The following is a 14,768-nucleotide window of genomic DNA, read 5'->3' as shown; positions in this document are numbered from 1 at the left end:
AGGTTTGTGTTGGCTGCAGAAGGGCTTCTGAAAAAATAAGACGGTGTGAATGCATGAGGGAGAGGGTCCATCTTCATTATTTCTTGTTGAGTAAAAATAATTAGTAAAGATTGGTGGCAGGGCTGCGTTGGAAAGAGGCGGTGGCGCGTGCCAGCTCTGTGCTGTCACGGGGCTGTTCTGCCCTGGGGCAGTCTGCTGCCGCCTGCTGACCTGTCTCTCCTCGTGGGGCTGGCTGTGCAGTTTGGTTTAAAACATTCAGAATGAAGTGAGAACTGTGAGAAAGGGGAGGAGTGAGTTTTGGGGTGGGGGAGCTCTGGTGGGTCCACCCTGTAGACAGTCTTGCTAAAAATACATGTGAATTTATTTTGCGGCCTTGTCTACAGAATGGGAGTGCACAAATCAAAAAAGTTGATCTGTTGAAATGGAGTCAATCCTGCTGGACAAAGCTATGGTCCTTTGATTTGCATAGCAGGCAATTAATTCCCTGTGTCTGGGCCGCATTTTCTGAATCTGAAGAGTGAGTCTGATGCAGACAACAGCCCATGTGTGTCTCTTCTGGTTTGGGTGTTCACTCATTGTTTGCCCTTGGAAAGGGGGAAGGCCTGGCGAGCTCTGAGACACTGGTCTACGGGCAGGGGACAATGGAGCCATTACTTTTCTTTCTGTTTAATGCGGCTCAATCATGCCTTCAGCTCAGAGCCACCTCGTCCCTTTCAGCTCACATGATGCTCACAATGAAGTCAGCCACAATTCCCGGGTTTTTTTTTTTTTTTCCACATGAAATTTCTTGATGTAGTTTTCCTGAATTTGTGCCTGGAGTGTTAATATTGGGGTGGGGGTGCATTATAAGTCTTTGTGACACTTGGGCTTTTTAGAGGAGGATGTTTCCCCACCCCTTTTTCTTGAATCCATCTTCTTCCTATCACCTGCCTCCTAGTACCTTGGCACGTTTTGTAAGCAAGCTTCTCAAAGGCTGGGCGCTCCCCACTGGGCTGTGTCGAGGACGCCCCCAGAGCGTGCTGTGATGCAGTGCAGGGTCATCGTTGCCTGGGTTGAGCTCAAGCTTGCCTGCAGGTACGCAGTGGCTTGAGGCACCCAGCTGCTTTCTGACTGAGGTGGACTCTGCAGTCACCGAGGTTCTCGGGGCATGACGAGGTGGGCCCTCCAGGTGACTCTGATATATGGTCCAGTCAGAGAAGCCTGTGCTCTTTCCCTGCCTGCTGAGATGATGGTCGTGAGAAGGGCACGAGCGCGGAATCAGTCAGGCCGATGCACTCACGTTAGTCTATGAAGTACCCCTTACACGTCCAGGCTCAGGAGCCTTCCTCCACCTGTCCTTCCTTAGTTTCTCATGATCTAGATACAGGGTAACAAGAGCCCCCTCCTCATCCTCCAGCTTTCCCCCTTTCCACCATGTTCTTGAGTTCAAGCAGATCCCAACCTGGCGTTCTTGTCCCGTGGGGCTGGCTGGCTGTGCTGGCTCACCCACTAGCCTGCCCGTCCCTGGCTTCTTGTGGGGTACGCCCAACATTTCTTCTTGCATGTAGTACTAATGTGTCACCTAGCGCACCGGCAGCCTGTGCTCTTTGTTTCTCTCCGACTGGAATTGGATCTTGTTATGCCCGTGTGCCTGGTGCCCTGGCAGCACAGAGGGTGCTAACAAGACGAGGAATTTCACCCCCCCTCCCCACACCGTGCACCTTCCCTGCTGTATTCACCTTTATGGTCATACACACTCTGGAAATCTCAAGTGCAGGGAAGAATCCGCTTGTGTGGAAGGTGCACCCCCCCCCCCCCCACACGTGTGTGGGGGTCGTGCATTATGTCCCTTGGTCTGTTCTCAGTGCCTGTAGCCTGCGCTCCCCCTGTCATGTGCCTCCTCTGCCTCAGTATTGGTTCTGGCATCCTGCTGAGCGCAGAGAGGTTATTTTAACTACTTTTGTAATTTTAGTTTTCCAGAGCCAAATTCAAAGAAATTGAAACAAGAAGGTAAAATTAATTTTAATGTATTTGACAGAATTGCATATGTCCGAAATGTTTCTACAATTGATAGAAAATTAATGAAATGCTTCCTTCAGTTTTTTCATTCAAGTTAAGCCAAATTTAAACTCTGTTACCCTAGTCACATTAGCCTTGTTGCAAGTCTCCCAGTGAGACATGGATACTCACCTCTGAAATGCAGCCTGTGTCTGTCCTTGGAACCTCAGATTTCTATACCTTGTGCATCTTTTTTTATTGCGGGGGCGCTCACAGTGCAGACTCCCTGCATTTCCTCTTCATTTGGGAAGTTTGTGTTCATTTCCATACTGATGGTAGTCCTGGCCCTTAATGAGCTTATTTACTACCTTGTGCTATATTTCCAACCTTACATTATTACTCATGCCTTGAAGATGATGTGAAGGCAACTGGGAAAGTCCCTGTGCCAGGGCTTTGTCACAGTGTGTACTATGTTCTTTCAGAAGGTAACACTCTAACTATACATAGTGTAAAAGATTGCTTAACAGTAATCACTCTAAAGGGGATTGAATCCAAGAGATTTAATACAGGGATTGAGATGTTCATACAGTTGGTGGAGGGGCTGGGAGGGTCAAATCAGGGAGTTACCTGGTACGCTTGGTTGGCGAAACTGCAGGTACAGTGGTGGGCATTGCTTCTGCCGTCCACCACCTCATGTCCGTCAAACTGATTGCTGGGCAGTTGCTGTGGGACACTGCTGTAGTAGAAGCTTCTCGTTGATAGAATCTACACTGCATCCACAGACGAAAAGGAATCCAAATGTTAGCAAAACGAGTCTTTCCTTCAGCTGGTAACCACTAGTGTGGACTTCCTGCCTGTTAAAATAGATCATATCCCTTATTGAATAGCTGCTTCTAGAGTGTTCCTCCCTAGGCCCTTTCTTCATTTTTTTTTTTTTTTGTTTTGTCCATAGAAGCACAAGTGGGTATCAAGACTCCCAGTTTCACGTGGTACAGTATATCAAGAATCCTTGTCCTTTTGAGACTGAACCAATGGTCACAGAGCGAAGGTAGTGTTAGGTTGTCAGTATTTCTGAACCTTTAGCACCTCAAAATAAATAAACCAGTTTAATTGGATAATGAGTGATGCTCCTTTCTTTTTTCTACCCTCTAGCCACAAAAGATGCAAACCTATACTTTAGGGTTTTTTGTTTGTTTTTTAATGCATCTGGTATTTGATCTCAAATTTCTGTTGAGATTTCTTCATGTTGAAATCACTTCCCTGTTCGGCCTTTCAACATTGAGAGGTCTGAAGTAGGGTGATTTTTCTTTTTCTCTTTTTCTTTCTTTCTTTCTTTCTTTTTTTTTTAACTCTGACCCTTCAAAAGGGATGTGTACTTGGGAACCCCCTTCTGCCCCCGTGGTGTCTGTCCTTCCTTACCAGCCTGCACAGGGTGAACTGTGGTAAAGTGCTGCTTCCTGATGTGATGTATCTAAGTGTTTGTCCCTTTTCTCACCTGTAGGGCTCCTTGGTAATGACCAGACTAAGGGATTAGGACCAGCGTCAGAACAGTCAGAGAATGAGAAGGACGATGCATCCCAGGTGTCCTCGACTAGCAACGATGTTAGTTCTTCAGATTTTGAAGAAGGGCCGTCGAGGAAAAGGTTAGTACCCAAGGCTGAAAGTATCCGTATGTTAACCACAGCAGGACCTACCAGCGCAGGCTCCCGTTTTGGCCACACGGGAACAAGCGTGGGCCCCCCCGACACAATCTCTCGATTTTCTCAGAGGTCTCAGAGTGCAGTATTGTCCAGCTATAATTAAAATTGAATAAACAAAGGGTGGTGGACTGAATAAAACGTGTTTCTGACTGAGAGTCGACCCTAGAGTCGCCAGCTGTCATAACCCTGGTCGCACACGTTTCTTCCCATCATCTCATCAGCGATGAGTGTAACGGACACAGTTTTGGTGTCTTTAGAGAAAGATGTTTCTAAAAACTTGACAATGAAATGTCATGTGTTTGAAATATATCTTTGTCAAGAAAGTACAAATTACAGTGTGTACATTTTTAATACATTGGAGTTTAAGCAAATTGGTCGCTGTGGACGTTTCTTTGAACTTGCCAGCAATTATTTTTATAGAACTTTAAGAGATAAGGAAGTCAGAGCTTTTAGTTTCATGAGAGTTTGTGGTTTCAAGGTCAGTGGCAGTAAGAATGGTTTTAAATGGGTGTTTCAAAACCCTGTTGGTGTCACACCTGGTACATGTCTTGCTATTTCCTCTTCCCCCTTTCAGAATCTATATCTCATTTCTTTCCTTTTCTGTTCTCACATGATGTTCTGCTGGATTACCATCTTCATGACTTAGTTGGTGAGATTGGGGAAAAGAAGAAAAATTCCCTTAGTTGATCTCTGACACATCCTGCAGGGTTATAGTTAACTTTTTGGAAATAATGTAGATGCGTATGCCTAACGAACAGCTGAGTATAGTGGAAAATGAAGAGGAAAGACGATTAGCCATGTGCGTTTAATGGTTTTGAGGTCTGGGATTTTAGATGTTGAGCTCAGATTCTCAGTTTGTTTTCATCCATCCTGGACCATCTGTCCCATCTTCTTTCCTCTCACTCCTCGACACTGTGCCTTAGAAGATAACATTAGGTTGGTATTGGAAGGCTCTGCCAGTGTGCATGTTACTCTATTCAAATCCATTTGGCTGAGTGTCTTGGTGATGGACCTATTGTATTATGCGTACTCCAAGAAACTTCCTGCTTGCTCCGATTTTAAAGGTGAACCGATTTGAAAGATGAATCACCAGGAGAGGATTCCAGGGATGTGTAAAACAGTCACATCAATAAATGTTGGAATGCATGATATTATCCCCCCCCCCCCCCCCCCCCCCCCGTGGATGTTCATGCATTGGACATCACCCTTGATTCCCACCTTGAGGACAGAAACCTGTAAGGTGGTGTTGGCTGTGAGAGCACCTCCTCCTGTAGCTCTGACTGAACCTTGACCTCGCCCTGGCTGGGACCCTGTGGCTGCAATGACCAGAGTTGGTGGGCCTCATCCTCTTGGACTGGTCTCTAGCTTCTAGTGCCTCTCTCAGATGGGAGTGCTGCCCTTGAAAGGCCCTGGTGTGTTATCTGGCAGCTCAGGACAAAGCCATCATTGCACCTGAAATCCCCAGGGCAACAGAAAAGAGAAAGCTTTCTTCAAGGCAGCAACCCCAGCTCTCCTGGGACATTGAGTGTGGCAAATGTCTTCTCTGCCATTCCGAGTTAGAAATTGACCACGGCACATGTTTTGAGTAATGGTGCACCTGACTAGTGAGACCCCTTGGGGATGTGATGTGGATTGAGGTTGGACAGGGTCACTGGAGTTCCAGGCTGGGCCTCGGCCTTCACATCCTGCACAGAGGTGGTGGTGTTGGGACACGGGTTCCTCATAGTGTCATTGGGTCACACAGAGGACTTGAACAGCGTCTCATAGTTCCAGGCTGCGAAGGAGTCGCTTGCTTTGCCCCTCCTGGGTGTCGGGAATGAACCTGTCCCCTAAAGCAGAGGGTGGCTTGGAACCTGCGTTCCTGGGGAGCCTGAGTCCTCTCTGTTCCGCATGGTTTGATAATCAATGAGTGCGCTGCCACTGAGGATGAGAAGTGGAGCCCAGGGACACGATTTCAAGTGGTTATTTTGCAGTCGATGACATTGTTTTCTTTTGGATCTTCAATTGCTTAGACAGTCTGTAGACGAAGGAAGAGCATGTTTTAAGTTCCATTATTTTCATTCTCTTTTTGGAACTTAGAATTTCTGGGAGGAAAGGGTGAATCCCAAAAATACAGGGTCATAATTTTGTATTTACTTTGGGAAAAAGTTTTTTTTTAAAAGATCTTTTTTTAGGATGATATGAATCGCTGGCTGTTTGTGTACTGCCGATTCACTCCTGTGCACACTATAGGTGCAGGGTTCTGGGATCACTAGTTTATGTGTGTTGTGTATGTTAGGACAGCAAGAACAAATCTATGTTGCTGACTTTCTTCAAGACTGGGGCCAGCCTCAGTGCAGCCTACCCCATCTTAATTTCCAGGCCACAGGTTGAAGCAGTAGAATTCAGAGTTTGGCATTTTCCCTGAGTTTCTAATTCTTATTTTAATTCGGGGAGCCAGGGGTGGGGAGAGCTCAGAACATTAACGAGTGACTGTTTACCTAGCTGGTAAAAGGTCATCATGTGATGAAATGAGCTTTTGTAAAAGAACTGACCATGGTCTAGATGGACAGCCCAGCCAAAGACAAAAAGCAAGAGGCCTGGCTGGTGGGCACTTGGCTCACTTCCAAGGCTGATTATGTGTTTCCCCTGCCCCTGAATTCTAAGTAGTATTGTTTTTTAAAAAAAATAGTTGTTGATAGACCTTTTTAAAAATTTATTTATATGCAGTGCTTGAACCCAGTGCCTCACACATGCTAGGCAAGTGCTCTATCCCTGAGCTACAACCTCAGCCCCTGAATATTAGTCTAAAAATTATTATTATTGTTTGGTACCAGGCATTGAACTCAGGGGCACTAAAGCACGGAGCTACATCCTCAGCCCTTTTTATTTTTTATATTATATTATATTACATTATTTTATTTATTTATTGTTGCAGATGAACACAGTAGCTTCATTTTGTTTATTTTTATGTGGTGCTGAGGATAGAATCTAGTGCCTCCTTAGTGCAAGGCAAGCGCTCTACCACCGAGCCACAACCCCAGCCCCATTATTTATTTATTTTTTATTTGATACCGGATCAAATGTGGTGCCTCACTTGTGCTAGGCAAGCTCTACCGCTGAGTATAATCCCAGCCCACCTTTTTTCAGCTTATACACACTTAAAATCAGACCTTCCAACTCAGACACCTAAGTACCTGGTCTGGAAAGCCTGTGCTTCCCCAGAGAGGTCAGAAGTGAGTGGAGAGGGAAAGAGCCTTTGGTGTGGAGCTGGGCTAGAGGAAAGCGGGTAGATCCCACCTCTGGGAGTGGGCGTTACCCAATGGGAGTGGGCTGCCTTCTTGTTCCTTTGTAATACTACCCTTTACCTTTTATGGATGGAATGGTCTATCAAATGGCTTTCTTCAATAGAAACCAGGGTTCAGGGCATGCTCCCTGTAGGAACGGGAGACTGTGTAGAGACTGTGTCTTGTTGAGCTGTTGAGGGTCTCGCCAACTTGCTGAAGCTGGCTTTGAACTTGCAGTACTACTGTCTCAGCCTCCTGAGCTCCTGGGATTACAGGTCACTGTGGCTCTTCACTTGTATACCATGGGCCAGGTCATGTGCTATTTCTGGGTCTGTTTCCTCATCTGTAAAATGTGTCTGATGAAAGAAACCATGTAATGATGGTTGTTGACATGAATGATTTTTTAAGAGAATGAGGGTGCATTACAAGTATTCACGTATTATATAATATCAGTAGCTGTCGTATTTGATACGTGAATTTCTATGTGTATGCATGTCACCAGAGGCTTCTCAAACATGTTTTAGAGGGTTTTTGATTTATACAGATTGTGATTTATCTTTTCTCCATGGTGCCCCATCATAGCAGTCTGTAGGTGGATGGAAAAGTGTGGGCACCTGCTTCCTCTTGAAATTACTGAGGCACAGGAAGGACCTTGTGGTGAATGGTGCGAATTTCCTCTACGGAGGTTAGTGCAACGTGGTATTTGCTTGCATAGAGAAAGTATGAGTGAGGCAAGGTTGACTGTGAACACAGGGTGTTGGTGAGCAGATTGCATTGGGGTGTTCATGCATTAGTCATGGCTTCACCTTAGGGATAGGCCCCAAGTGCCTACGGCCAAGGGTCTTGTGTATGCTAGGGACATCCTGTACCAGTGAGCGCGCGCACATGCTCTCTCTCTCTCTCTCTCTCTCTCTCTCTCTCTCTCTCTCTCTCTCCCTCCCCCTCTCTCCCTCCCTCCCCCCCCCACTCACTCACTCACTCACACATAACTCTCACAGACACAGACACACAGACAGACCCACAGTGCCTCTGTGGGGATAGATAGAGCTGCTCTATTTGAGTTAGTGTAGCATGAACCTTACGAAATTCAGGCATAATTAGTCCCATTCTAGTAGGTTGAATGTGATATAAGCAGTTATTAAATTTGTATGATGTCATATCTGAGCACAGTTTAGCTTCTGGATGAGAATGCATGCTGATATTGGTGAGAAATTGCCTAGGCTTTTTAAAAGGTGTTCTGTCCGTAGCTTTATTGTCTGCAAGACTATGTTCCTTATTCCTTTTATGTGATATAAACCACTTTCCTACCTTTAAGCTTGGAAGGAAGGCGGGTCCAAATGCATGAGGGTTGTTGACAGCATTATATGATAAGTTGGTGTTATTCAGAGTATCATTAAGAATTGAAAATTTAAAGTCTTAAATAAATTTAGCATCTCTTAACAAAGTGCGTTAGTAGTACTGTTCATTATTAAATGTGTTCACTTTGGTTGCCAACGAACAAATGACAGATATATTACTATTAGCTTTTGATTTTGGTGTAGAAATCTCCAGTGGCTAGGCTATTCTAAAATATTATAGCCTTGCATATTTTTTTTTTCAAAGTGAGAATAAATTCTTATAATTTAAGATTTTACAGACAACATGACTAAAACGTGCCTTGGATGATGTATAAGGCAAAAAGACAATTAGGAAATATAATATTATGTAATATCTCTAAGTCACAGAAAATAATTGGAAGTAAATATCATAGAAAATACATGTGGATATGTTTACCACAGCTTGCCATTTTTCTTTGCCTTGCTAGTTTCAATTTCTGGTGTGCACACACCCCTGCCCACCCTCCCTTCCCCTTGGCTATAGATTTAGATCTTCCTCTGGTTTTTATTTTTCTTGAAGGATTTTAACATTTCTAATATAGACTTATTGGTGATGGATGAGTGAATCTTGTATGTATAAAAGTCTTTATTTCACCCTTTAACCACTTCAGTTATGATTTTGTACAGTTATTGGATTTTTCAATAAAAAATCATCTTCATTTTCTGAAAGACATTTTTGCTGGGTATAGAATTCCAGGTTAAAAGTGATCAATGACACCACTTCTTTGCCTTCTGGTGTGTAGTTCCTGACCAGGAATCCTGCTGTCGTTCTCGGTGACTTTACCAAGTGTCTTTCCCCTCACTTTGGGAACTCCTTTTGGAATAGATGATTAAACACAGTGGTCTTTGCTTCTTGTGTTTGAAGTTTACTGGTTATACTATGATTTGTCTGAAGAGTTCACCCGTTCTGGAAAAATTTGAACCATTGTTTCTTAAAATCATTTTTGTGTGTTCCTTCCCCTCTGCGAGTCTCCCTGCCTGTCTTCTCACAGGTCTGTGCATGAACAGTGACTGAGGGTGCCAGGTAGACCCCTTTGTGGAGACCTAAAGTGCAGCCCAGTCTTCCATCAGGAAGGGGCGTGGAGGTTCTGGTTGAGACCTGGGAAGGGAAGTGGAGGTTCTGGCTGAGTCGTGGGAAGGGTGCAGCAGTACTCTCTGTTGGGTGGAGCTGTGTGAATCCAGAGTCCAGGATTAAAGGAGCTTAACATAGAAGGGAGGTGTTGGAACTGCAGGTGGGAGTGGTTTATTGGTACAGCACTGGGGCAGGATGTTCCTGGGTGATACGAGGGGCAGGCTGGGAGTTGGGGCTCTTCTGTGTGGCAGGGCAGCGAGGACTGCTTTCTTTCCACCCCCGTCCTGTGCCTCTCTAGTCAAGGCAGACACAGGTTGTTGCTACCAAGATCAGGCTGAGAAGTGCCTCTGGACTTGAACCCACCTTGGGCTATGCACCATATCCCACCTGGATGGGAAAGCTACAATGCAGGCTCCGGGGACACAGGTCACTTCTTGCCTCCCTCCTTGCTGACTGCTGTCCTCTCTTTCCTTGGGGCCACTGTGGAGAGTTCATGGGCCAGCGCCTGCCATGGTGATGATACTTTACCTGTCCCTTTGCAAGTTCGCCGGCTTTGGCTGAAGTCTTGTTTTCTCCAGGAGCTTCTCCTCCTTGAGGAAGCTTTCTGTCGCTCTACTCTTTCCTTAGTGGTCAGGTGTGTCCTGCTCCTGGACACTGGACTGTGTTGATATTAATGGTAGTGTACAGCACCTCACAGTGTGCCAGCCGCTGTTCTCAATCTGGTATGTATATGAGCTCAAGTGGTTCCCAGTGAACTCCTGGGAGACGGGTCATCTCCCCATCCCCACCTTGCCCTATTTATAGATGAGGAAACAGGGCACAGAGGACCTCTCTTTATGTAGGAGCTCTCTTAGGCAAAGACTTAGCAAGTGGTTTCTGTTGACCTGAGTAGAGCAGGGAAGGCCCACCGTAGTCTTCTCCCTCCCAGTACTGGTGACTGAGCCCCAGGCCACTTCACCACAACCTACAGGTGTGTGCCATTGTCCCTGCTCCCACAGTGTCTGGATGACAGGGAGGTGGAACATTTGCCTGTCCAGTTTTTTCTGTGGCCTGAGAGCTCTGGAGTCTGAGTTAAAGTGACCTCAGGGTTGTGACCACCAGGGCAGATGGAATACTCCTGGAGTCATCTAAACGGATGCCATAGGCTGCTAGGCACCTCGATGGAAAGATCATCGATTCAGCCCAATTTCATGATATAGATGAGCAAAAGCATGGAGTTCCACACTGTGGCTTAGTGTCAGCCCGTTGGAGACTCCCCATGTGATGAGGTAGGAGGATAAGAGCTTTGCCAGGTGTGTAGGGGAAGGCCGACCTTCCCACTGGATTAACCCCATGGTCAAGGCAGTGCACTCTGGACGAAAGGCCAAGCATGGCCACTGCCCCCCTCCCAGCCCCCAGCCTTGGGAGTGCTCAGTACCATGTTCTGGTGTTGAAGGGGGACCAGGACCTCACCTAGGTGCTGGCCTGTTCTCCTCCAGTTGTCGTTAATTTACAGTAGGAAACTGACATGTGCCGGTACGAAGAGAGGAGAAAGCTAGTGTGTGGACAGAATCGAGGGGCTTGGGAAAGGTCTGGGCAGGTCATGGCATCCTCCGGTGGCTGTGCCCCCACCCCCAGGGGGGGTGTCAGGAGAGTGCAGGCCTGGCCGACTCTTCCTCTGTTCCTGCTTGCTCTTCTTTGCAAGTCACTTCTCTTGGGTTTCCCCCAACAGAGCACCGTGCTGCCAGTGAGCTGCAGGCTTCTCAGCTAAACAGCACAGAAAGCCAGGCCAGTGTGGGGGGTCTGGAGCCCGGTGGAGCTGGATGCCGGAGTCATGCTCAGCACTGTGAGCATTTGAGTACTGGGCATTTTGCCTGTGGGAGGAGACATGGGCTGCCCCCGACTTGCAGGACAGGATGAGTGCGGGGGCGCGGGGGGGGGAGGTTGTGCCCTTGTGATCTTGGGGTGGGTTTTGTGCTTCTCTGATGGCCTGCTTCTTCTGGGAGGTCAGACACGCTTCAGTGTCCTGCTGGCTTCACTAGAGGGCTGGGACAGGGCAGCGGTGTGGACCCCACCCACCTGGTGAACTTGGAGGCAGAGTTCCTCCGTATTTTGAAAGGACACACCTGGTTGTCACAGGGGAGGAAGAAATTGGGACCCAGTGTAGCCTTCTCTCTGGGGATCTGGGGGTTTACATGCCATGTTTGAAGCCCACTTTGGGAGTCATTTACAGTGGCAGCGGGGTGTGCCCAAGATCTCCTCGCCTTCCCTGGGAATAGGAAATGACACTGTTGCAGGGCCAGAGGGGCTGCTGTCAGCTGGCAGGCCCAGCTGGGCAGGCTCAAAACAACCCAGGTGGCCTTTAGAAGGAAGTAAAGTAACCTGCCTCCACATGGGGAGGGTCGGTGTGCTTTCACAGCCCTCCCTCCTGGTGTAGGAGGTGCCTGAGCAACAGTGACTGAATGGGCCTGGAGGTTTGGCTGCCTTCACTCACTGCAGGGACAGAGCTCCAGGAGGGTTCCTCACCATGGGCAGTGAAGAACAAATGCCCAAATTTGCTTCCCCCCCCCCACTTTCCTCCATTTAACCAAAACAAAGAAATGATTGAAACCTAAGAGGGAGTTGGGGGACTGTGCAGTTTGAAAGCTCTCACTGCTCTTCTATGGTTGTGATCAAAAGCACCCTGGCTCTGTCCAGAGTTTTCATGAAGTTTCCATTTTTAGATCCATTTTAGATCCTGGGCAAGCTTGAGATGCTGCCATACTTAAGTAATTTGTAAACCAGGACGGTATCTTTTGGCACCTTTCCTAGCTGGGTGCCGTTTGTTTGAACTTTCAGTGGTGTGCGGGACATTTTCATTGGTGAAACTGACGTCCTCTTTCCTCTTTCTGCTCTCCCTCTGGAGAGGCTCTGCAGGTACTCAGTGTAAACACAAACCATACTGCTGTCCTAATAGGGTGTTAGGCTCACGGAAGGGGTGGAATACACGGGACCTGCCTTAAAATGGGTTTCCTATGTGGGTAAAACATTGGCAGAGATGTTTTTAATTTAATGAGAATAGTGACTCATTAAATTTGTTGCTAAGGACACATTTTTACACTCTTGCGGGAATGCATGTCCAGGCCCACGATTTGCTTAAAGTTCCTGAGAAACAGACTTTTGCTACATTTGTGGAAGGAAAATGGTTAGAACTTCATTTGTGGCAGGATAAGTACTGCCGAGGCCATTTCCTTTTTCTGGTGCCTCAGATCAGATTGCAAGGATATCACTTCTACCTCCCAGGCAAATTAGGGTCTAGCATGCTTTGTGGTTGCCATGGAAACTGCTGGGTACCAGTTTCTTTCTCCTCTTTCACAGCTCTTCTCAGTCTCTCACGTGTTTTTGTCCTCCTTGCCTTTATAAACCCCCAGTGGACAAATCCAGTCATCACCCTGATCTTGATCTCTCTTGAGTAGTGCCAGACCCTCCTGGAAATTTTTTTTTTTTTTTTTAAGTCCCTGAACCTTGAGCATGAACACATTGACATTCCTACGAAAGACAGTAGGTGCTGGATCTGTGAGGGTTTGAGTCACCTGGATTGTGGAGGTGCCAGGCATTAGTGTCACGTGTAGTGTGCACGTGTGTTTATGTGGGGAGTTGTCGCTGGTACCTCACTCGGCTGCTTAGTTAACAGCCCTGCAGTGTAAGACTAGGCTCTTACCAGTGTTTTGCTGCTGTCCCTGTGGCCTCCTTGTTGGGGGATGGCTGGAGGGAGAAGACGGCAACTAAAACAACTTGTTTTCAGGAGTGGGCTTGGTCCATTTCTGCCATTTAGACAGTCAAGAGAGGAGACCACAGTAATACATGGTGCCCCTCCCAGAGCTTTGGGTTCAATGGCTTTGATTTGCAAAGGCAAAATCTTCTAGATTGACCTCCTAGATGCCTAGACAGATCCACCCTCCTGTCTTAAAGCTCATCTTAACAGAGTTGGCTTGAGTCGGCATCATGAGTACAGACTTCTGTATGTGTGTCTGGGTGCCGAGGGGTGTGAGTGGTCATTACGGGCCAGTCATGCCCACCTGGCTCTCAGACTTTCAGGGTGGTCCTCAGCCTCTGGCTGGATGGGGCAGTCCTGTTACCTTTGCATCCTCCATGTCTGGCAGAGAACCTGCTGTGCAGTAAACATTTGTACATTACTAAGAATAAGCTCATTCTGAGTTGCTAAATAAAGGAAAGGAAATCCTTGTGAAGGAGCTGTCATGTGCCAGAAGCAAATGATCCTGTTTAGAATAGTCCAGATCCTTCTCCTTTCTGTCATAGGGGGAAGGGGTGTGTGTGTAATCTTAACTGCACTTGTTTTGTGCTGAAGGGTCAGGAACCAACTGAGCAGGTAGGTGCTCTTGGAGTTGTGTTGTAAGGAGCTCTTCCTCTTCCCCCTCCCCTCCTCCCCTCCTCCCCTCCTTCTCTCCTTCCTTCCCTCCTCCCTCCTCCCTCCTCCTGGAGCCAAGCCTGCACACCAGCGCAGCGCTCCACATCTGCGTATGCAGAAACCAGAATGTAAGTTTCATTTTGCCCCTGTGCACATATGATGAGGATTTAAGGAGAGCTGCCTAGTTTTACTGCAGGGGTGGAGGTGAGGCCAGTGAGCTGCCATCAGCCACCCTTAGTGCTTCTGGAGAGGAAGGACACCTTCCTGCCTCAGGGTGCTGGGCTGGAACCTAAGGCTGACTTTGGTCTCTTAAAAATTTCAAAACATTCAGCCCACGCGTCCGAGTCCATGATGGTAAATGCTCTCTTGTGATGATAGTGATGAATGGATAGGACTTTTTTCTATTTTCTCATTTTCTTTGGTTTTCTAGTGGTATGTGGCCAAACTTTGGCTTATTTGTATTCATGGAGTTTGGTGTTTGGAGAGAGATTTGTGAAGTTTAAGTAGGTATATATAACTACTCTTGGAAAATTTTAGTTATGCAGAATCAAACTCTTTGCCCCGTCCCCCCTAAACACACACACACAATTGAGCTCAGAAGCACTCAATCGCTGATTCACATCCCAGCCCTTCTTATTTTGAGTCAGGGTCTCACTAAGGCTTGGCAAGTCTCCTGCCTCAGCCTCTGGAGTCTCTGGGATTACAGGCATGCACCACCACACCCAACTCCTGTCAATATATTTAAAATGTAGAGAGTGAAAACATTTAAAAAGGAAAACAAAAGCCATGTTTTAAAGATGATTACCAGCCTATTACTGTACTTGGTTTTAGATCATATGGTGAAATAAGTGTAGGCCTTTTGAGACATTGCCCTTTATATGAAGTACTGTTTTATTGAGTATGTAACAGTTTAACAGGCCAGGTGCGGTACCAATCAAGCCAGTTGTTTGCTGGTAATAGAATTCTTCTTAAAAATTCTTTGTGCCAGGC

The 14,768-nt window shown here is 46.8% G+C and overlaps 1 protein-coding gene across 5 annotated transcripts in view; it reads left to right on the top strand.

The window, feature by feature from the left end:
* Positions 1–14,768, top strand: part of JARID2 (jumonji and AT-rich interaction domain containing 2) — a 229,289-nt gene that overhangs the window by 133,213 nt on the left and 81,308 nt on the right. For all 5 annotated transcript variants that reach the window (XM_081294272.1, XM_081294274.1, XM_081294273.1 and 2 more), the window contains one exon: positions 3,479–3,620. Coding sequence is in view for 2 of the 5 variants with exons in the window: in XM_081294274.1 (XP_081150400.1) it covers positions 3,479–3,620 (142 nt within the window). In the remaining 3 variants the exon portion in view is untranslated. The remainder of the gene's footprint in view (positions 1–3,478; positions 3,621–14,768) is intronic.

The sequence above is a fragment of the Spermophilus citellus genome, assembly GCF_964194105.1.
Source record: "Spermophilus citellus genome assembly, chromosome: 5".
Taxonomy (NCBI): Eukaryota; Metazoa; Chordata; class Mammalia; order Rodentia; family Sciuridae; genus Spermophilus; species Spermophilus citellus.
The sequence above is the reverse complement of the archived record's forward strand: the minus strand, read 5'-3'. Positions and strand labels throughout refer to the sequence as shown.